The sequence below is a fragment of the Dendrobates tinctorius genome, unplaced genomic scaffold (genome assembly GCF_039654945.1).
Source record: "Dendrobates tinctorius isolate UK_male_01 unplaced genomic scaffold, ASM3965494v1 ptg000134l, whole genome shotgun sequence".
NCBI lineage: Eukaryota > Metazoa > Chordata > Amphibia > Anura > Dendrobatidae > Dendrobates > Dendrobates tinctorius.
The window spans coordinates 13,752,516-13,775,714 of NW_027361802.1; the positions used below are offsets into that span (position 1 = coordinate 13,752,516).

The 23,199-nt window shown below is 43.0% G+C and overlaps 1 protein-coding gene and 1 pseudogene across 1 annotated transcript in view; both read left to right on the top strand.

The window, feature by feature from the left end:
- GDA (guanine deaminase) overlaps positions 1 to 23,199 on the top strand; it is a 108,399-nt gene that overhangs the window by 42,610 nt on the left and 42,590 nt on the right. Inside the window, exons 2-4 of the mRNA XM_073543734.1 lie at positions 2,415 to 2,503; positions 15,485 to 15,656; positions 15,893 to 15,980. Coding sequence (XP_073399835.1) covers positions 2,415 to 2,503; positions 15,485 to 15,656; positions 15,893 to 15,980 — 349 coding nt within the window. The remainder of the gene's footprint in view (positions 1 to 2,414; positions 2,504 to 15,484; positions 15,657 to 15,892; positions 15,981 to 23,199) is intronic.
- Positions 17,989 to 19,585, top strand: LOC141048286 (ras-related protein ralB-B-like; annotated as a pseudogene).

The window sequence follows — 23,199 nt, forward strand, 5'->3', positions numbered from 1 at the left end:
GGGGGTCTAGTTTCCAAAATGTTGTCATTTGTGGGGGGTTTCCACTGTTTTGGTACATCAGGGGCTTTCCAAACGCGACATGGTGTCCGATCTCAATTCCAGCCAAAAAAGTCAAATGGCGCTGCTTCCCTTCTGAGCTCTGCCATGCGCCCAAATAGTGGTTTACCCCCACATGTGGGATATCAGCGCACTCAGGACAAATTGCACAATATCTTTTAGGGTCCTGTTACCCTTGGAAAAATAAGAATTGAGGGTGAAAAGATCATTTTTGTGGAAAAAATATGATTTTTTAATTGAACGGCTGTATGTTATAAACTTCTGTGAAGCCCTTGGGGGTTCAAAGTTCTCACCACACATCTAGATAAGTTCCTTGGGGGGTCTAGTTTCCAAAATGGTGTCATTTGTGGGGTGTTTCCACTGTTTTGGTACATCAGGGGTTTTCCAATCGCGACATAGTGTCTTTTACACCCACATATGGGGTATCAGCGTACTCAGGACAAATTGCACAATAACTTTTGGGGTCCTGATACCCTTGGGAAAATAAAACTTGGGGGTGAAAAAACCTTTTTTTGGAAAAAATATGATTTTTTATTTGTACCGCTGTACGTTATAAATTTCTTTGAAGCCCTTGTGGGTTCAAAGTTCTTACCACATAACTAGATAAGTTCCTTGTGGGGTCTAGTTTCCAAAATGTGGTCACTTGTGGGGTGTTTCCACTGTTTAGGTACATCAGGGGCTCTCCAAACGTGACATGGCGTCCGATCTGAATTCCAGCCAATTTTGCATTGCAAAAGTCAAACGACGCTCTGCCATGCGCCAAAACAGTGGTTCCCCCCAACATATCAGGTATCAGCGTACTCAGGACAAATTGCACAATAACTTTTGCAGTCCAATTTCTCCTGTTACCCTTGGTAAAATAAAAAAAATTGAACCTGAAGTATTTTTTTTGTGAAAAAAAGTTAAATGTTAATTTTTTTTTAAATGTTCAAAAAATTCCTGTGACGCACCTGAAAGGTTAATAAACTTCTTGAATGTGGTTTTGAGCACCTTAAGGGGTGCAGTTTTTAGAATGGTGTCACTTTTGGGTATTTTTTTGGGTATTTGAAGCCCTCAAAGTGGCTTCAAATGTGATGTGATCCGTAAAAATAAAATGGTGTTGCAAAAATGAGAAATCGCTGGTCAACTTTTAACCCTTATAACTTCCTCACAAAAAAAAATTTTGGTTCCAAAATTGTACTGATGTAAAGTAAACATGTGGGAAATGTTACTTTTTAAGTTTTTTGTGTGCCATATCTCTGTGATTTCAGGGCATAAAAATTCAAAGTTGGAAAATTCCAAAATTTTCAAAATTTTCGCCAAATTTCCATTTTTTTCACAAATAAACGCAAGTTATTTGAATGAAATTTTACCACTACCATGAAGTACAATATGTCACGAGAAAACAATGTCAGAATCACCGGGATCCATGGAAACGTTTCAGAGTTATTACCTTCATAGAGGGACAGTGTTCAGAATTGTAAAAATTAGCCCGGTCATGAACGTGCAAACCACCCTTGGGGGTGAAGGGGTAAGGCTGGAGTCACACTAACCTGCGTAAAATACGGTCAGTATTTTACATGCGTAATACGGATGACAGACCCCTAAACAGTGCTCCGTATGTCATCCGTAATCAAGGTGTGGTCGCGTATTTTGCGCATGTCAGCATCCGTATGTAATCCGTATGGCATCCGTATGGTGAGATTTTCTCGCAGGCTTGCAAAATGGACATATAATGGAGCCCTATGACAGTTTTAATAAAGAAATGAAAGAATAGATATAGACACATAGAATGCATATATATATATATATATATATATGTATTCTATGTGTCTATATCTATTCTTTCATTTCTTTATTAAAACAGTCAGTGTGAGTTTACTGTATCGTGCACTGAATTGCCGGCTTTGCTAAAAGACACCGGGTGCGTATTTCTCGCAAGTCACATGTGTGCTCCGTGTGTAATCCGTATTTTTTGCGCACCCATAGACTTGCATTGGCGTACTACGGCCGTAGTACGCTGACAATCGCAGCATGCTGCGAGTGGCACGGAGCGTAGGATACTGAGGAGAAATATACGCCTGGTGCGAGGGACCCCATAGAGAATCATTGGTCCGTGTCTAATGCGTGCTTTTTGCGCCTCTCACGCACCCGTATTCCTCGCCAGTGTGACTCCGGCCTCAATGTCAATTACAGACCTCTCTCATCATTTTAATTGTGAGAACTTGCACAATTGGTGCCTGACTAATTACTTTTTTTCCCCACTGTATATTCAGTATATTGTGTACAGGGTAGACAAGAAAAATAATAATATAGTGTAAATATTCTGTAAAACTGATAACTCAGGTTCAAATGTGCACCTTGTTTTTTTTTTCTAGATTTTGTTCTTTGAAGATGCCGAGAAACAATCAATATTGGCTCAGAAATGGGTGTTTGATGAAAGCAACATTCAAGAACTTGGCAAGAAGTTAGTATCAATTATTTAAACATTAATTTTGTGACAGGCTTGCAATGGTGATTACAATGCAGGTTTTCTCTGTTAAGTAGCATATGCACCTTTTTAAAGCAAATGCAATATGTATAATATATACACACACACACAATTTTATATATATAAATATATATATAGTCCCAATTACGTGCATCTGACTAGCAATGAGTAGAGCCAGGCCCTGAACTAATTTGGTGTTCAGACAGCTAGAGAGACTGAGCAGTTTATGTGTTGGAGCTGGTGAGAGACCAGCAAATGTGAGCTGTCTGGGACAGGGGCTGGCTGGCACTTTTCAGCCTGGGGGGCAATCACGAGGCAATGGCCCTCCAGTTGCTGCGGTGCTTTTGCCCTGCTTATCTCTGGCCGCTGCATTAAAGAAGCAGAGATAACAGGCTTTAAAAACAGGGTGGTACATAGATATGGGAACAGAACGGAGCTAGCTGCATATATATGGAAGCAGAACCCAGCTTACTGCCTGCATAGATACTGTAACAGAAGCAAGCTGACTACATAGACACGAGACCGGAACCAAGATTGTTAAGTAGATAAGGAAACGGACTGGAGCTTACTACAGAGATATGGGAGCAGAACCAAGCTTACTACAGAGATATGGGAGCAGAACCAAGCTTACTACAGAGATATTGGAGCAGAACCAAGCTTACTACAGAGATATGGGAGCAGAACAGAGGTTACTACAGAGATATGGGAGCAGAACCGAGTTTACTACAGAGATATGGGAGGAGAACCAAGCCTACAATAGAGATACGGGTGCAGAACCGATCTTACTACAGAGATAAGGGCGCAGAACTGAGCTTACTACAGAGATACGGGTGCAGAACCGAGCTTACTACAGAGATAAGGGCGCAGAACCGAGCTTACTACAGAGATATGGGAGCAGAACCGAGCTTACTACAGAGATAAGGGCGCAGAACCGAGCTTATTACAGAGATATGGGAGCAGAACAGAGCTTACTACAGAGATATGGGAGCAGAACAGAGCTTACTACAGAGATATGGGAGCAGAACAGAGCTTACTACAGAGATATGGGAGCAGAACCAAGCGTACTATAGAGATATGGGAGCAGAACGGAGCTTACTACAGAGATATGGGAGCAGAAAAGAGCTTACTACAGAGATATGGGAGCAGAACCAAGCTTACTGCAGAGATATAGATCAGAAAGGAGAATATTCCAGAGATATGGGAGCAGAAAGGAGCATACTACAGATATTTGGGCGCAAAACCGAGCTTACTACAGAGATATGAGAGCAGAACCGAGATTACTACAGCGGTAGGGGAGCAGAACCAAGCTTACTACAAAGATAAGGGAGGAAAACCGAGCTACCTACAGAGATTTGGAGCAGAACCAAGCTTACTACAGAGATATGTGAGCAGAACCAAGCTTACTGCAGAGATATGGTAGCAGAACCAAGCTTACTATAAAGATATGGGAGCAGAACCAAGTGTACTACAGATATGGGAGCAGAACCAAGCTTACTACAGAGATAAGGGAACAGAACCGAGCCTACTAATGAGATATGGGAGCAGAACTGAGCTTACTACAGAAATATAAGAGCAAAGCGGAGCTTACTATAGAGATATGGGAGCAAAACAGAGCTTACTACAGAAATATGGGAGCAGAACCAAGCTTACTACAGAGATATGAGAGCAAAACAGAGCTTACTACAGAAATATGGGAGCAGAACCGAGCTTACTACAGAGATATAGGAGCGGAACCAAGCTTACTACAGAAGTATAGGAGCAGAACAGAGCTTACTACAGAGATATAGGAGGAGAACCAAGCTTACTACAGAGATATGGGAGCAGAACCGAGTCCTAAGAAAAAAATAATGGAAGCTGAGTGCCCCTATCACTAACTAATAATGTCCCCATTAATAACAAATAATGTCCTCTGAGTGCCCACAAAGCTCTGAATATACAGAATGATGGCCCTACATACCACAAAACAAAATACGATGGTCCCCAAAGCCCTTTATGATACATTGAGGACCCCAGATCTCCCTATATATGGTAAAATGGCTACATAGCCCCTGAATAAAATAAGATATTTCCATTGCCCCTAAATATAGTTTGATGGACCCCAATGACCCTATATACAACATGAAAGTCCCCCAGCCCCCTATATATAGTATGAAGGTCCCCACTGCTCCCTGTATATAGTATGACATTCCAACTGCCCCCTATGTATATACAGTTGAAACCAGAAGTTTACATCCAGCATATACTGTATAAAAACACAAATCTACATGTTTTTCTCTGTCTGATATGAAATCAGAATAAACCTTTCCCGTTTTAAGTCATATGTATCTTTTTATATAGTGTATGGGAACTTCTGGTTTCAACTGTATAGTATGATGGCCCCACTGCCCTGTATATATAGTATAAAAGTCTCCACTGCACCAAATAAATAGTTTGATGGTCCCAGTTGCCCCCATGTGTATAGTAGGATGGTCCCAGTTCCCCCATATATATAGTATGATGACCCCAGTTCCCTCATATATAAAGTATGATGGTCCCACAGCCCCATATATATATAGTGTGAAGGCACCAGTTCTCCCCATATATATAGTAAGATATCCCCAGCTCACCCCATATATATGATGACCCCAGTTCCTATAATATATATACGGTACTTATATATATATACAGACCAAAAGTTTGGACACACCTTCTCATTCAAAGAGTTTTCTTTATTTTCATGACTATGTAAATTGTAGATTCACTCTGAAAGCATCAAAACTATGAATTAACACATGTGGAATTACATAATTAACAAAAACGTGTGAAACAACAGAAAATATGTCTCATATTCTAGGTTCTTCAAAGTAGCCACCTTTTGCTTTGATTACTGCTTTGCACACTCATGGCATTCTCTTGATGAGCTTCAAGAGGTAGTCACAGGAAATGGTCTTCCAACAGTCTTGACGGAGTTCCCAGAGATGTTTAGCACTTGTTGCCCCTTTTGCCTTCCCTCTGCGGTCCAGCTCACCCCAAACCATCTTGATTGGGTTCAGGCCTGGTGACTGTGGAGGCCAGGTCATCTGGCGTAGCACCCCATCACTCTCCTTCTTGATCAAATAGCCCTTACACAGCCTGCAGGTGTGTTTGGGGTCATTGTCCTGTTGAAAAATAAATGATGGTCCACCTAAACGCAAACCGGATGGAATAGCATGCCGCTGCAAGATGTGGTAGCCATGCTGGTTCAGTATGCCTTCAATTTTGAATAAATCCCCAACAGTGTCACCAGCAAAGCACCGCCACACCATCACACCTCCTCCTCCATGCTTCACGGTGGGAACCAGGCATGTAGAGTCCATCTGTTCACCTTTTCTGCGTCGCACAAAGACACAGTCGTTGGAACCAAAGATCTCAAATTTGGACTCATCAATAGTGTTGAGTGATACCTTCCGATATCGGGAAATATCGGATCGGATTGGATCGGACCGATACCCCAAAAATATCGGGTATCGCCGATTCCGATACCGGAAACCAATGCAAGTCAATGGGACACAAATATAGGAATGAAAATAAACCCTTTCTTTCCTTGCACATCCAGTTTGGGAGGAGGGAAGAGTGTGGGCAGTGCGTGGGAGGAGACTGTGCGTGTCTGTGTGTGCGGGCGGGGTCTGTATGGGCCTCTCGGGGGTCTGTGCGGGCCTGCCGGGGGTCTGTGCGGGCTGCCGGGGGTCTGTGCGGGCCTGCCGGGGGTCTGTGCGGGCTGCCGGGGGGCTGTGCGGGCCTGCCGGGGGTCTGTGTGGGCTGCCGGGGGTCTGTGCGGGCCTGCCAGGGGTCTGTGCGGGCTGCCGGGGGTCTGTGTGGGCCTCTCGGGGGTCTTTGTGTCTGTGTGCAGGCATCTTCCGATGAGACTACAAGTCCCATCGGGTTATGCCTGCTACAATGACAGTGATTGACACGTTAGCCAATGATAGGACAGTAGTAGTCCCATCATCTGGCTAATGTGTTGAATGTAAAAAAAACCCCCACAAACATACATACTACATACATACATACATATATACTACATGCATACTACATACAATACATTCATACAATACATACATATAGACATACAGTACATATAACATAGAGTACATACTCACCATCACTTGTCACTTTGATCCCCGAAGCCAGTGTCATCTGTAAAAAATATTAAAATAACAAACAACCAATATACTCCCTGATCCGCAGAAATCCACGAGTGTCCCACGACGATCTCCCGTGGAGAACAGCAGCATCAGCTGATGCCACCGCTCTCTATGGGCTCCAGGAATACAATGACGGGAGGAAGGTATCCTTCTGCACTGTATTCCTCCGCCACTGTAAAAAAATAGTCCCTAGTCTCACTTTTGGCATTGCTGTGTGAGAAAGTTCCCACGCAGCTTTTGCCATAAAGTGAGACCAGTGAACTATAGTAACCTCTCAGTGATGCACTGCAGGAGCCATTGTCTCCTGTCAGTGTGTCAACTGAAGGTCCTATAGATGTCACTGTTCTATAGGGGAGATCATCGTGGGACACTTGTGGATTTCTGCGCATCAGGGAGTATATTGGTTGTTTGTTATTTTCATATTTTTTACAGATGACAATGGCTTCGGGGATCAAAGTGACAAGTGATGGTGAGTATGTACTCTATGTTATATGTACTGTATGTCTATATGTATGTATTGTATGAATGTATTGTATGTAGTATGTATGTAGTATATATGTTGTATGTAGTATGTTGTATGTATGTAGTATGTATGTAGTATGTATGTTTGTGTTTTTTTTTTTTTTACATTCAACACATTAGCCGGATGATGGGACTACTACTGTCCCATCATTGGCTAATGTGTCAATCACTGTCATTGTAGCAGGCATAGCCCGATGGGACTTGTAGTCCCATCGGACGATGCCTGCACACACACACAACCCCCGACAGACCCCCGGCAGCCCGCACAGACCCCCGGCAGCCCCGTACAGACCCCCGGCAGGCCCGCACAGACCCCCCGGCAGACCGCACAGACCCCCGGCAGGCCCGCACAGACAAATGGCAGGCCTGCACAGACCCACGGCAGGCCCGCACAGACCCCCAGCAGGCCCGCACAGACCCCCGGCAGGCCTATACAGACCCTCGGCAGGCCCGCACAGACCCTCGGCAGACCCGCACAGACCCCCGGCAGTCCCGCACAGACCCCCCACGGTCACGCACAGTCTTCACCCACGCACCGCCCACACTCCATTATAACGCATCATGATGACATCATTTCAGCATGCCTGACAGGCTAATTGCATTATGGGAACTTCTGATTCCGGTATTCGATATTGTAAAAATATCAGAACTCAGTATCGAAACTCCGATACCTCGAATATCAGCCGATACCCGATATTTGCAGTATCGGAATGCTCAACACTACTCATCAGACCAAAGCACAGATTTCCACTGGTCTAATGTCCATTCCTTGTGTTCTTTAGCCCAAACAAGTCTCTTCTGCTTGTTGCCTGTCCTTAGCAGTGGTTTCCTACCATGAAGGCCTGCTGCACAAAGTCTCCTCTTAACAGTTGTTGTAGAGATGTGTCTGCTGTTAGAACTCTGTGTGGCATTGACCTGGTCTCTAATCTGAGCTGCTGTTAACCTGTGATTCCTGAGGCTGGTGACTCGGATGAACTTATCCTCCGCAGCAGAGGTGACTCTTGGTCTTCCTTTCCTGGGGCGGTCCTCATCTAAGCCAGTTTCTTTGTAGCGCTTGATGGTTTTTGCTACTGCACTTGGGGACACTTTCAAAGTTCTCTCAATTTTTCGGACTGACTGACCTTCATTTCTTAAAGTAACGATGGCCACTCGTTTTTCTTTACTTAGCTCCTTTTTTCTAGCTATAATACAAATTCTAACAGTCTATTCAGTAGGACTATCAGCTGTGTATCCACCAGACTTCTGCACAACACAACTGATGGTGCCAACCCTATTTATAAGGCAAGAAATCCCACTTATTAAACCTGACAGGACACACCTGTGAAGTGAAAACCATTTCTGGTGACTACCTCTTGAAGCTCATCAAGATAATGCCAAGAGTGTGCAAAGCCGTAATCAAAGCAAAAGGTGGCTACTTTCAAAAACCTAGAATATAAGACATATTTCAGTTGGTTCACACTTTTTGGTTAATTATATAATTCCACATATGTTAATACATAGTTTTGATGCCTTCAGAGTGAATCTACAATTTTCATTGTCATGAAAATAAAGAAAACTCTTTGAATGAGAAGGTGTGTCCAAACTTTTGGTCTGTACTGTATGTGTATATATATCTAATATATAAAGCTCAATATGTGTATGTATGTATGTATGTATGTATGTATGTATGTATGTATGTATATATGTGTGTGTGTGTGTGTGTGTGTGTGTGTATGTCCAGGATTGTCGCAGCTACAGCCACAAAATTTGGCACAGTCACACATCTGGACCCCGAGAGCGTCCTAGGCTATGTTGTGAGGTGAAATTTTAACCCCGCGCGTTCCGATTCACCAAACAATTTTGCCCCTATCTACATAATGGGGAAAAAGTGTGTGCGTATGAACCCCCGCCCCTCATTATGATGTCATAATGGTTGTCATGGTGACGCTGATGTCATCATAGGTTGCAAGCCCCGCTGCTCATTATGATGTCATAATGGTTGACTATGGGATGGAGGATGTGTGATGGGTATATGGGCACTGGACTATGGGATGGAGGATATGTATGACTGGTATATGGGCATGGGACTATGGGATGGAGGATGTGTGATGGGTATATGGGCACGGGACTATGGGATGGAGGATATGTATGACGGGTATATGGGCACGGGACTATGGGATGGCGGATATGTATGATGGGTATATGGGCACGAGACTATTGGATGGAGGATATGTATGATGGGTATATGGGCACGGGACTATGGGATTGAGGATGTGTGATGGGTATATAGGCACTCGACTATGGGATGGCGAATATGTATTATGGGTATATGGGCATGGGACTATGGGATGGAGGATGTGTGATGGGTATATGGGCATGGGACTATGGGATGGAGGATGTGTGATGGGTATATGGGCACTCGACTATGGGATGGAGGATATGTATGATGGGTATATGGGCACGGGCCTATGGGATGGAGGATAATTATAATTTGCTATAACTAACCACAGTTAGTTACTATGCCCGGGCAGTGCCGGACTCTTCAGCGTATATATATAGTAGAATCGCTCCCTTTCACCCATGCATATAGTAAGATGGCCCCAGTTCTCCCATATATATAGTATGATGACCCCAGTTCCCCCCTTGTATATAGTGAGATGGCCTCAGTTCACAAACATATATAGTAGGATGGCCCCAGTTTCCCCACATGTATAGTAGGATGGAACCAGTTCCCCCACATATATAGTAGGATGGCCCCAGTTCCCCATGTATATAGTATGATAGCCCCAGACCCCTCCTGTATATAGTATGATGGCCCCAGTTCCCCATATATATAGTAGGATGACCCCAGTTTCCTTATATATAAAGGATGATAGCCCCAGTTCACTCATATATATAGTATGATGGCCCCAGTTCACTCATATATATAGTATGATGGCCCCAGTTCACTCATATATATAGTGTGATGGCCCCAGCCCCCATATATAAAGTATGGTGGTCCCAGTTCCACCCCATATACATAGTAGGATCGCCCCAGTCCCAATATATACAGTGAGATGGCCGCAGTTTCCCCCCCATATACACAGTATGATGGCCGCAGTTTCCCCCCATATATACAGTAGGATGGCTGCAGTTTCCCCCCCATATATACATTAGGATGGCCGCAGTTTCCCCCCATATATACAGTAGGATGGCCGCAGTTTCTCCCCCATATATACAGTATGATGGCCGCAGTTCCCTCCCCATATATATAGTAGGATGCCCGCAGTTTCCCCCCCATATATACAGTAGGATGGCTGCAGTTTCTCCCCTTATATACAGTAGGATGGCAGCAGTTTCTCCCCATATATACAGTAGGTTGGCGGCAGTTTCCCCCCCATATATACAGTAGGATGGCCGCAGTTTCCCCCATATAAATAGTAAGATGGCCGCAGTTTCCCCCCCATATATATAGTAGGATGGCCGCAGTTTCCCCCCCATATACATAGTTGGATGGCCGCAGTTTCCCCTCACATACATAGTAGGATGGCCGCAGTTTCCCCCCATATACATAGTAGGATGGCCACAGTTCCCCCCCATATACATAGTAGGATGGCCACAGTTTCCCCCCATATACATAGTACGATGGCCGCAGTTTCCCCCCCATTTACATAGTAGGATTGCCGCAGTTTCCCCCCATATACATAGTAGGATGGCCGCAGTTTCCCCCCCATATACATAGTAGGATGGCCGCAGTTTCCCCCCATATACATAGTAGGATGTCCGCAGTTTTCCCCCATATTTATAGTATGATGGCCCCACAGCCCGTTCATATAAAAATAATAAAGTTTATACTCACCTCATCCTGATTCCCGGCACCGCGGCCTCCGTGTCCTCTTCTGGCCTGTAGAGCGGCGCGAGACAATGACGTCATCGCACCGCCTGCGTGCACATCACACAGTCTGCCTCATAAGCCGCAGAACGCGTCTGATGGGGGCCTGGAGTTTCTCGCTGTATTCCATGCCATGTACTGCAGTGTGTAGCCAGGAGCAGAGAGACATGCAGGAATGCCGTCAGTGACATCAATGTAAGCAAACAAGATGTCTTATGGCTTGGTTTCAAAACAATTTTTCTTTTTGCCACTGTTCCATAAAGGCCAAATTTGTGGAGTATATAACTAATAGTTGTACTGTGGACAGATTCTCCCATCTGAGCTGTGCATCTCTGCAGCTCCTCCAGAATGAGTAGAGTATGGGCCTCTTGGCTGCTTCTCTGATTAGTGCTATCCCTGCTTGGGATGTCAATTTAGGTAGACAGCCATGTCTTGGTAGGTTTACAATTGTGTCATGGATTGATGGATTGAACAGTGCTCCATAAGATGTTCAGAGCTTATATTTTTTTATAATAATCTTACCTGATTTACTCTTTTCCACAACTTAAACATTGTTCTGTCTGGGTGTGTACCTAATACTCTCAAACAAACCTCTGAGGCTTTACATAATAGCTGTAGCTATACTGAGAAAAAATTACCCACAGGTGGGCTCAATTTACTAATTGTGTGACTTCTGGAGCCAATTAGTCACTTAATATTTTATTTAGGGGTTTCACACTACAGTCGGCTGAATACAGATGCATGTCACAATTTTCAGAATTATATTTTTTTAAATAATTAGAAAATCATGTATCATCTATTTTACACTTGCTATTTTATGTTGGTATATCACATAAAATCTCAATAAAATACATAAAAGTTTTTGAGTGTAGCATGAAAAATATCCAGATTCCACATTCATCGCTGTCTTGGTCAAAGAGGTCTTCATGGAAGACAACCGAGAAAGGCACCACTGTTGAAAATAAATAAAAAAAGCGAGACTGGAATTTGCCAAAATGCATAATGCATAAAGCTTCTGGGAGAATGTCTTTGGGACAGATGAGACAAAATTGAAGCTTTTTGGCAAGTCAAATCAGCTCTATATTCACAGATGCAAAAATGAAGCATACAAAGAAAAGAACATTGTGCCTACTGCAAAACATGCAGGAAGCTCGGTTATATTTTGTGACTGCTTTGCTGCATCTTGCACAGGGTGTCTTGAATCTGTGCAGGGTAAAATGAAATATCAAGACTATCAATGCAGTCTGGAGTAAAATGTGCTGCCCACTGTCAGAAAGCTTGGTCTGAGCTGCAGGTCATGAGTCCTCTAACAGGATAATTACCCAATGTACAGCTAAAAACATCCAAGAATGGCTAAGAGAAAAGCATTGGAATACTAGGAAGTGGTCTTCTATATGCCTCGTTTTAAATCTTATTGAACAATTGTGGATGAGGTGAAACATCCAGTCTCGAGAAGTCACCTTAACGTCTGACACAGCAGGAGCAGTTTGTTCAAGAGGAGTGGGCCAAAATACCTAAGGATAGGTACAGGAGTCTCATTGAGAGTTACCAAAATCCTATTACATTAAGGGTACCATCATTTTTGTTCAGGCAATTTTCATTATTATTTATTTTTTTAACTTTTCCGTCGAACCACATTTCAAAATCAATGCATGTTTTTCATCAGTTGATGTTCAGTAAATTTAAATTGAAAATTACTTTTGTCAGTTTCAAGTTACTTCAGTGAACATTGTTGGTTTTTCTTACTTTAACCGAAAAGTACCAAATATTTTGTTCACATCTATATATAAATACAGCATATGTGTGTATATTTATATATACAGTCATAAAATTCTCACCAGATGTTGGTAACAACCCAACCTATCCACACAGACAAAGAAATCAAACCATAGATGTCAATAAATTGTGTAATACCACTTACCTTTTTTGGCTGTCCTTCTTTTGAGCATAATGCAAATGACAGCAGTACAATACATAGTACTGTGATGAAGGTCAATGTGACCGAATCGTCTATACTGTATGTACTGTACATTAAAAACTACCTTTTCACTGGAAATTATATATAGACTGTGCCAAGTTTCTATATTCATATGATTACGGACTAGGATCCTACTTGCTGCACCACCACTTATATAGCTGTGCTAAACGTTTTTTGTATTGTAATAATAAGAAATGACAGAGAAAAAGTATTGAAGATAATATGTAGAAAGAAGCTAGCTCACCTGTTTTGGCTCAGTGTGCATGAGCACAAATAGTTTGTCCTAACGGGACATTGGACATCAAAGGAAAAAAATCCAATTTAAATGGATATTTTATTAAAGAACTTGATTAAAATACCAATTTCACTGCATTGTAAATAATAAGAATGATCAAAGGTAAAAAATTGTGTGTCATGATAAAATGAGTGCCCTATATGATGTAATTGTGGAGATCAGTGGAGAAATCACTGAAATTGTGACATCATGGGGAATAGACGTGTATAACAAAACAACGTCACAGCTGAGCCATAAGAAGTTATCAGACTATGTCTTACCAGAGAAATGTTCCAAAATATCACACGAAACCCGGTGTTCTCTAGGCCAGTGGTTAGAACGCCGCATCCAACTTTTCACTCAGTTCCGTTATCAAACCATTCCCCAAAATAATAGGTCTCATAGGAGGGAGATTGGTGGCTTTATGAACTTTCAGGAGAACATCTAGAATAGGTAGAATAGGACAACAGATAGTCCTTTTGTTTATCACTGAGAACATAATTGTAACATGATCACTGACCCTTTTAAAGGTAAGAGGTGATATTCTGTTTTAATGTATCTGTGGAAGGAGTTGAATCAACTCTGAAACGCATAATACAATAAAAAAACCTCTTAATTTACCTGACTTTGGACATTTTTCGTCCACTGTCAGTGACCGCAATATTCCGCAAGTTGTTTCTGATTTTCAAACGTACTGTGATGCTAGTTGCTACTCATGGACAAGCCGTGAGGCAGGGTAGTCAAACATTCTGGGGTTATATACCAAGAGAGCACGTAGTTAACTAAAGTGGAAAGAGAAAGATGAAGTCAGATCATGGTCCTTGGTCAGAATACCAGTAAAATAGCAGATCAGAGCAAAGAGGCTGGGCAAACGGATGATCAGAATGAGTTCCAAGGTCAGGCAGCAATAGATCAACAAATAGTGATGAGCGAGTGTACTCGTTACTCAAGATTTCCCGAGCATGCTCTGGTGATCTCCGAGTATTTGGATGTGCTCGGAGATTTAGTTCCTGTTGCCGTAGCTGCATGATTTGCGGCTGCTAGACAGCCTGAATACATGTTGGGATTTCCTAACAAACAGGCAATCCCCACATGTATTCAGGCTGGCTAGCAGCCGCAAATCATGCAGCTACGGTGACAGAAACTAAATCTCCTAGCACATCCAAATACTCGAAGATCACCTGAGCATGCTCGGGAAATCTCGAGTAATGAGTATACTCGCTCATCACTATCAACAAACAGAGCTCTGGAATACAAGGCAAATCACCAAGCAAATGCTACTTCTGGCAATGATCTGGGACTGACAGCTTAGCTAAGTAGCTGTGCAACCACTTAGAACAGAGAACACATGAAGGAAGCTCAGCACCTCCCAGTCTCAGATTTGATGGCTGAGCTGTCAATCAAAATACAGCTCAGCATGCCCCTGCATTAGATCGGACAACTGAGCTGTCCATCTAAATACCGACAGCTCAGCATGTTCCTGATTAGATGACTGCGTTGTCAGTCACTGCATTCAAAAAACAGTGAGCACAGGAATCGTGACACATACATGACACATAAGACATACATTGCACATAAATATCAAGACACAAAATTTTGGAGCAAAGAGAGACAGCTCTAAAATGTTATGACTTTTGGATTTTTCAAACCATTTTTGCCCAGTGCCAATAGTTTAGGCAGAACTTGGTCGGGATGGGGGCATGGCGATCATTATTCATAAATTTCATGATGTTCCTTATGCCCCAAATCTTACTGTAGTCCCAACTGGAGTGAGATTTTGGCCAGGCACACGCCACTATTCAGGTGCTTCCGAGGCGTGCACCTCCTAATGAACCAGGAGCATCTTACTCCAACACTCCTCCTCAGCGTGAAAATCGCTAATCTTGATTTATTAGGACCAATGTTTCCCATATTATACTGAAAACAGTAGTATAAATAAAACTTGCCTAATATTTTCCTCTAGTAAGGACTTTAGAACAAACATACTTATTGTTAGTCTTTATAGGAAGTTATCACATTTTTTTAATGAAGTAATAATTCTATTTGCTCATAAAAATAAAGATAAAATGGATCATGTCCCATTGACCACATGTGTCAGTTTATAGACAGCTATTCATATTAATACAAATGTGGCCTTGTTTTAATAGTGAATCATGCTTTATAATTTTAGTGAGTTCTTCATGCCAGGAATGATTGACACCCATATCCATGCACCCCAGTATGCCTTTATTGGAACAGGAATGGAAAGACCACTTTTGGAATGGTTGAAACATACTACATTCCCAACAGAAGATATATACTCAAATGTAGAAATTGCCAGGAACATGTACGACACAGTCGTGGTAGGTCTACACAAGTCATGCATTTTTCTCTTTTCAGTATCTCGGTTCTCAGCTCTGTTTTCTTTTTGCTTCAGAAATTGCTCCCATGAATTCACAGTTTTGTCGAATACATACATTTTTGTAGCACTACTAGTGGGGACTCTAACGTACCTTAAAAGCCATATTACAAAATAAATGAAAAAAAAATAGTTCTTAATTTGTGTATTAATGCTGCTATTGATTTGTATTTTTTAAAGAGACGAACACTGAGAAATGGTACAACAACAGCTTGTTACTTTGCTACAATACATACCGATGCTTCCATTGTGCTGGCTGACACTGCAAGTAAGGACCCCTTTATTAGTTCTGGAATTTCTTTTTATACCTTTTCTTTGAATGAAGAATTTTATTCAGGTTCACATACTATGAAATTAAAATTACACTTCTTAATCCATGGATAACTGATGATATCAGGTAATGCATAATGGCTCACTTTAGTGGCGGATGCAGAGAGAAAAGGGCCCCTGTACAAGAACAGTATGTGGGCCCTTTGCTGTCAAATATTTCTGTCTATGATAAAAACCTTTTGCTACTTTGGAGGTGGAATTGAACCCCCTTACCTCTTGGACCCCCGTGTGGCTGAACAGGTTGCACCAATGATAAGTCCGTCCCTGGCTCACTTTGCGTCTTAGGGCTCATACTCACTTGCGAGAGACTCGCACAATTCTTGTGCGAGTCTCTCGCATGAAAACCTGGCACTGCCGCCGGCACTGGGACTGGAGCGTGCAGCTGTATGTATTTCTATGCAGCCGCGCGCTCCGATCAAAGTGCTCGCAAGTGAGTATGACCCCTTAATCTAATCTTCTCTGTGTCCTGTCCCAAGGACACAAAAGAAAGGAGCGACACCGTAAAACCATTTATTTGCCAGTGAAGAGTATTCATTGTAATTTGCTTAAGGCCTCAGTCAGACGTCAGTGACTTTTCTCGTACACAAAAAGGTGCAATTTTAATCAGTGTTTTATATCAGATTTCCATCAGTATTTGGTCAGGTTTTCAGTTTTTTATCATCAGTGTTTCATCTGTGATTTTTCAGCATGAAAAAAAGATTGCAAAGTTTCTCCTATCCCCTAAAGGTCCCTGAAGAGCGTATAAATCGGACTTGTGACCCATTTTATTCAATAGAGCTGTTCTGATGAACATTTTTTTTCTCGATTCGGGAGGAAAAAAAATCTCAGCATCCACTACTTTCATCTAAGACTCGGATGAGACTCACTTATTCAAGTCTATTTGTGCGTACAAAAAAATCATCCACACGGCATTCGATTTTTACGGATACATTTCTATATTAAAGCTAGGAAATTTTATTAGATCATGTACTTTTTTTTAGTGTAAATGTATGAAAATGGATCATGTCACACAGACCTAAACTACAGACACATGGATGGCACTTGGATGAAAATCAGAAAATAATCGTCAGGCTATGTGCACACATTCCAGAAGTATCAGCACTTTGGACGCAGCGCATTTTGCGAAATTGACATGCTTTGGTCTGGAAAGATGTGCCACATGTCTGTCTCCGTTGGTGAGCCACGGGTGTCTGGGGACGCAGAGCTGACATGGGATTTCTTGCGATTACTGATTGTTTACACATACCCTTTGAGTTTTCTGTATGAAACTTGGACGATTTCTTATGTGCACATCTGTAGGGGCCCTTACAATGTTAAAAATGAAATTACACAAAGAAATGTCCTTATCTTTATACAATTGATGGCACTTCTAAATAATAGAACAACACCTGGTCAACAGTAATTAAACTGCAGACAAAATGAAGCCAACCATACTTAAATTAAAATGTACATTTATTGAAAATATTATTAAAAATATAATAAAACACATATTATCAATACACTAAAATCTCCAAAGGGGGGACCCCGGAACCTACTCACTGTTTAAAACAGTACCCTATAACTGCAGGCCAGGTAAAAACTATATAAGAACTCAATGCAAACGCTATGAGAAAAATAATATGACCAAATTTATATAAAAAAGTAATAGGGAAAGGAAGCAAGGGTACCAAACATAATCAAGTGAATAAATGCCTTTAGCATCAAATTGTAATAATACCCTTAAAGAATATATTAAACCATGCAAAAAGAATAACGCCAAATATAGTTTGCATATGCAAGAGAGGTATATTACCTTAGCCCTGGAGTAGTGACCGAAATAGAAAGTGAAGGGTTAGGAGTAGAGATGATCTGGTGGTTCCGCTCTACGCCCTGACACGCGTTTCGCCCTTTCTGCTTCTTACAGGGGCATGTCTCGGCATTGGCAGGAGCTTCCCCAGCAGCAGAAATTGACGCTTCACTGCACATGGGCAACAGATGAGCTTTATCCCATCAGATGCTCCATAGCCGTGACTTGGGCAGAAATGTCCCATCCAGAGAACTGTAGCATCTGCAGGAAGCGGAGCTGCGCCCAGAGTGCAGGAGTCTGAGGGACCGGGGAGCGGCACAACAGACACTGGAGTTATTGGGATTGAGCCACCCATTGGTGCATGATTGCAGCCACAAGGATCATCCAATATGGCATCCAATAAGAGCAAAACCCAGAGTTCTCTGGTCCTGCACAAAGTGATCATGGTCGGTAGTGGAGGAGAGAGCAAGTCTGTGCTCACCCTACAGTTCATGGATGATGAGTTTGTGGAAGATTATGAGCCCACAAAGGCCGACAGCTATAGGAAGAAGGTGGTCCTGGACAGGGAGGAGTTGCAGATAGACATCCTGGACACCGCCGACCAGTAGGACTAAGCAGCCATCCGCAACAACTACTTCCGCAACAACTACCTTCACAGCTACGAGCGGGTTCAGGAAGCAGATCCTGCGTATGAAGGCGGAAGAAGACAAGATTCCCCTGTTGGTCGTGGGTAACAAGTCTGACCTGGAGGACAGGAGACAAGTCGCTGTGGACATCGCCCGGAGCAAAGCCGAGGAATGGGAGGTGCAGTACGTGGAAAAATCAGCCAAGACCAGAACCAATGTGGACAAGGTTTTATTTGACCTCATGCAAAAGATCAGGAAAAAAGATAAGAAAATGTCTGAGAACAAGGACAAGAATGGGAAGAAAAGAAAAAGCAAGAAGAGCTTCAAACAATGATGCTGTCTACTGTGACCGCGCCGCCGTGGACGCCACCTGTTAAGGGCTGCAGCGAGCGACGTTCCTGCTCCAAACCCAACTCTCATCTATGCTTGAAAACACCAAACAAACACACACATGCTTCAAAGATATCTGTATGAGGCATTAGGCAAAGTTCATTCATGTGAAAATGCTGCATTTTTTCCGCCACATTTTCTGGAGGTGTCAGCATCAAAATACAAAACAGCAATCAGACCAGATTACTTTTTCTTTTCCTTTTTTATACATTTTGCTTTTATTGACGCATTTTTGGTGCAGATTTCACAGCATTTTTTATGGCTTTCTTACTGCAAAAATGCTGATGTTTTGCTATTAGATCCATATTTTTTCTGCATTTTCTTCAGTTACAGCATAGAAGTTTATCAAGAAAGCACACAATTCTGCTCTCCTTAAATGCACAATAGGCATGAGTTTTCGTGAAACTGTATACACTTTCCTTCACTTGTTAAAAGCAACAGATTAAAAGCAACAGATTATCCAATCCTACAAACAGAACAAGTGAAACTAAATAAAACACAACTTGTCCCAAAATGATCTATGAGCCTGTCAAGTTTGGATCAGCTAACCCTTTCCATTTCATGATATTGTATTTGGTGGTGCTCCGACGGATCTTCAAAGATTGTGTTTTGTTTTGTTTTTATAACCAAACCCTGACTTGTTTGGAGATCTCCTTGGTCTTCATGGTGTGGTTTTGTTAGTGGTACCTCTTGCTTAATGGTGTTGCAGACTCTGTGGCCTTTCAGAAAAAGGGCATATATAGGCCGAGGTCACACTTACAAGAAACTCGCACGAGTCTCGCACCTCAATACCCGGCACTGCCGTCGGCACTCGTGACCGGAGTGTGCGGCCGCATGTATTTCTATGCAGCTGAGCGCTCCAGTCCGAGTGTTGGCGGCAGTGCCGAGGATTGAGATGCAAGACTCATGCGAGTTTCTCGCAAGTGGGATCCCGACCATACTGACAGACCATGTGACACTTAGATTGCACACAGGTTTCACTAAGCATGTGACTTATGAAGGTAATTGCTTCCACCAAAAATTTGTAGAGGCTTCATAGCAAACGAGGTAAATACATATGCACATGCCAATGTTTAATTGTTTTATCTCAGAAATTTAATTTATGCCTATTTTTTTCTCACTTCACCAACTTAGGCTGATGCCTCACACATAAATCTGATTATAAAAATATTTAAACACAGGTTGTAATGTAACAAAATAGGTAAAAAGCCAAGGGAGTGAATGCTTTCACAAGCCACTGTAATTTTGTTTTTAGATATTTTATAAATTAAATCCTCATGGTCAAAAAGGACAGTTTAATCAAAAATGTCAGGTAAGTACACAGCTTCCAAATACAGCAACAGCCCACAGTATAGTTGTAGGTTGTACAGGTGCCAAACTAACAATAAAAGCTGTAATCAAGAATCAAGAATACTAAGTTAGTAGGTAGTCACACACAAGGAAAGGAAGATGTGGCAACAATCCACACTATTGTTGTGGAACCTACAGTTGTTAAATTGGGATAGTAAAACTGGTGTGGAAAGAAGAATTTTAACCTTTTTTAAAAAAAAATATTTTTTTTTCTCAAATTCCCACACCCCTTGACAAAAAATCTTTAACAAAAAAAGCTTTGTTCCTGAGTAAGTACATGGCCAGAAAGTAATATGCAGCAACAACATATGGTTTTGTCGTTGGCTGTTCAGTTGCTAAATTGGATTAGTAATATAGCTGTCATGGTCCAGTCCGGAGTTTATTTTCTGCTGTCTTCACTCCGGACTGGTCATGCGGGAGTTAATCTCAGCCTCGTTCTGGAGCTAGCTGGGCTATTTCAGTCTCTCACAGCCTGCTGACCAGTGTTATTGATAGCTCAAGTTTCCAGTTTAGATCCTCTGACCCTTGTACCTTGGTGATCCTCCTGCCTTTGACTGATATTCACGTTTATGATCCGGACTGATTTCTGACCCCGTCTCTTGGTATTCGTCTCTGCTGTTACGTTCCCTCTCTGGCATCTGACTCCCTGGCTTGTACCCCGACCACGTATTTCGTCTCACGTTTTGGACCCCGTGCTCATGTTCTGGCTTTCTGACTCTCGGCTTGGTATTTTGACTACGTGTATCGCTGCTCCTTCTGGTACGTCTGCTCCTGCCAGGTTCTGACTCGGTTCGTCTGACTATTCTCTCTCGTTACCTGTGGCACCTGTGCTGTTGCTCAGGGTTGCTGCTCTTAGTGTGTAACCTCTCTTCCCTCACCAGCTCCCCCTGGTGGAGGTTTCACTACAATAGCCTTGCAAAACATTAAACTTTTTAGTTTGTTTTCTTTTTAAATTCCCCTTTCTTAACAAAAAATCTCTTACCAAAATAAGCTACGTAGCTAAGTAGGTATGTGCTCTGAAGGGAACATGCTGCAACAGCATGCAGTGATGTTGTGTGTTGTACGATTGCTTAAATAGACTAGTAAATCAAATATAAATCATGCAAAAGTTTTTTCTAAACTTTTCTTTTATATATAATTAAGACTCCCTTTAGGCAAAAAAAATCATGGTAAGAAAAGCTAGATAAGTATGCAAATAACGTAAACATTTTTTAAAACACACGTATACATTGTCAGGTACTGTAGAGCAGTGGTCCCCAACCTTTTTTGCACCAGGGACCGGTTTCAAGCAAGACCATTCTTCCATGGCCCGGCAGGGCGGGGATGGAGGTGTGGCAGGGGCGGGGCTTTGGTCATAAGGGGGCGGGGCTATGGACACGGTTGTAGTGTAGCAGTGCATACTTATAATTAAATAACATTTATAATGTGACTCAACTCACCATAGGTTTTGAATAAGTGCTCCATCACCCCCTTCTCCCCATCATTGCCTTCACCCCATCATTGCCTTCACCCCATCACTCCCTTCACCCCATCATTGCCTTCACCCCATCACTCCCTTCTCCCCATCATTGCCTTCACCCCATCACTGCCATCTCTCCATCATTGCCTTCACCCCATCACTCCCTTCTCCCCATCATTGCCTTCACCCCATCACTCCATTCTCCCCATCATTGCCTTCACCCCATCACTTCCTTCTCCCCATCATTGCCTTCACCCCATCACTCCCTTCTCCCCATCATTGCCTTCACCCCATCACTCCCTTCTCCCCATCATTGCCTTCACCCCATCACTCCCTTCTCTCCATCATTGCCTTCACCCCATCACTGCTGTCTCCCCATCATTGCCTTCACCCCATCACTCCCTTCTCCCAATCACTCCCTTCTCTCCATCATTGCCTTCACCCCATCACTGCTGTCTCCCCATCATTGCCTTCACCCCATCACTCCCTTCTCCCCATCGTTGCCTTCACCCCATCACTGCTGTCTCCCCATCATTGCCTTCAACCCATCACTCCCTTCTCCCCATCGTTGCCTTCACCCCATCAATGCATCATTGCCTTCACCCCATCACTCCCTTCTCCCCATCATTGCCTTCACCCCATCACTCCCCTCTCCCCATCATTGCCTGCACCCCATCACTGCCGTCTCTCCATCACTCCCCTCATGGCCTTCTCCTCATGTCCCCATCTCCTCCAGGGCCAGGCTACACAAACACAGACCAACACACACACACACACATTATACATACACACACACAGACATACATGTACACACACAGACAGACATACACACAGACACCACCTCTCTCCTCTCACCTGTCCGCAGCATTGCCCGCGCTTCCTCGCTCTGACACAGCAGCGGCCGCGCTATCCTCTCTGTGTCAGTCAGAGACAGGAAGCGCGGGCGGCGGGCAGGAAGCTGGACGCAGTGGACGGGTCCTTGCAGCTCCGCTCCTGCTATTCCCTCTTGCAGGCAGCGGAGCTGCTTGGATCGCTCCCTGGCCGCCGCTAAGAACTGCTGCGCGCCGCCCCAGCCCCCGCTACGCCACTGACCGCCCCTGGCTCCCCTTGTGTCCGCGGACCGGCAAGGGCACTACAGCGGCCCGGTGCTGGGCCACGGACCGGCGGTTGGGGACCCCTGCTGTAGAGAGTTGCATTTAAATTTCTGTTTCCTTTTTGTCTATTTAAAAAAAGAAATCCTTTACAAAGAGAAATGCAAAAAGACATCTAACAAACCAGGAAGTTTATGTTACCAGGCAGACTAGTCGTGGATTCAGTAATATTTTTCAGTAGGAACATTAGGACTGAGGGGATTTATATTGCCCTCCTTGTTCTTAGTATGTCAAGAATTAAAATTAAATGGTGTTATTTAGGTACTCTTCTGCAATATATCACAGATCAATCACTCACTTCACTGTCACACTGACTCTGCAGGTCCAGCACCTCCTTATCACTTGAGTCTATGTGGTATTATTTATGAATTAAGACTAAAGCCCCTTCACACATA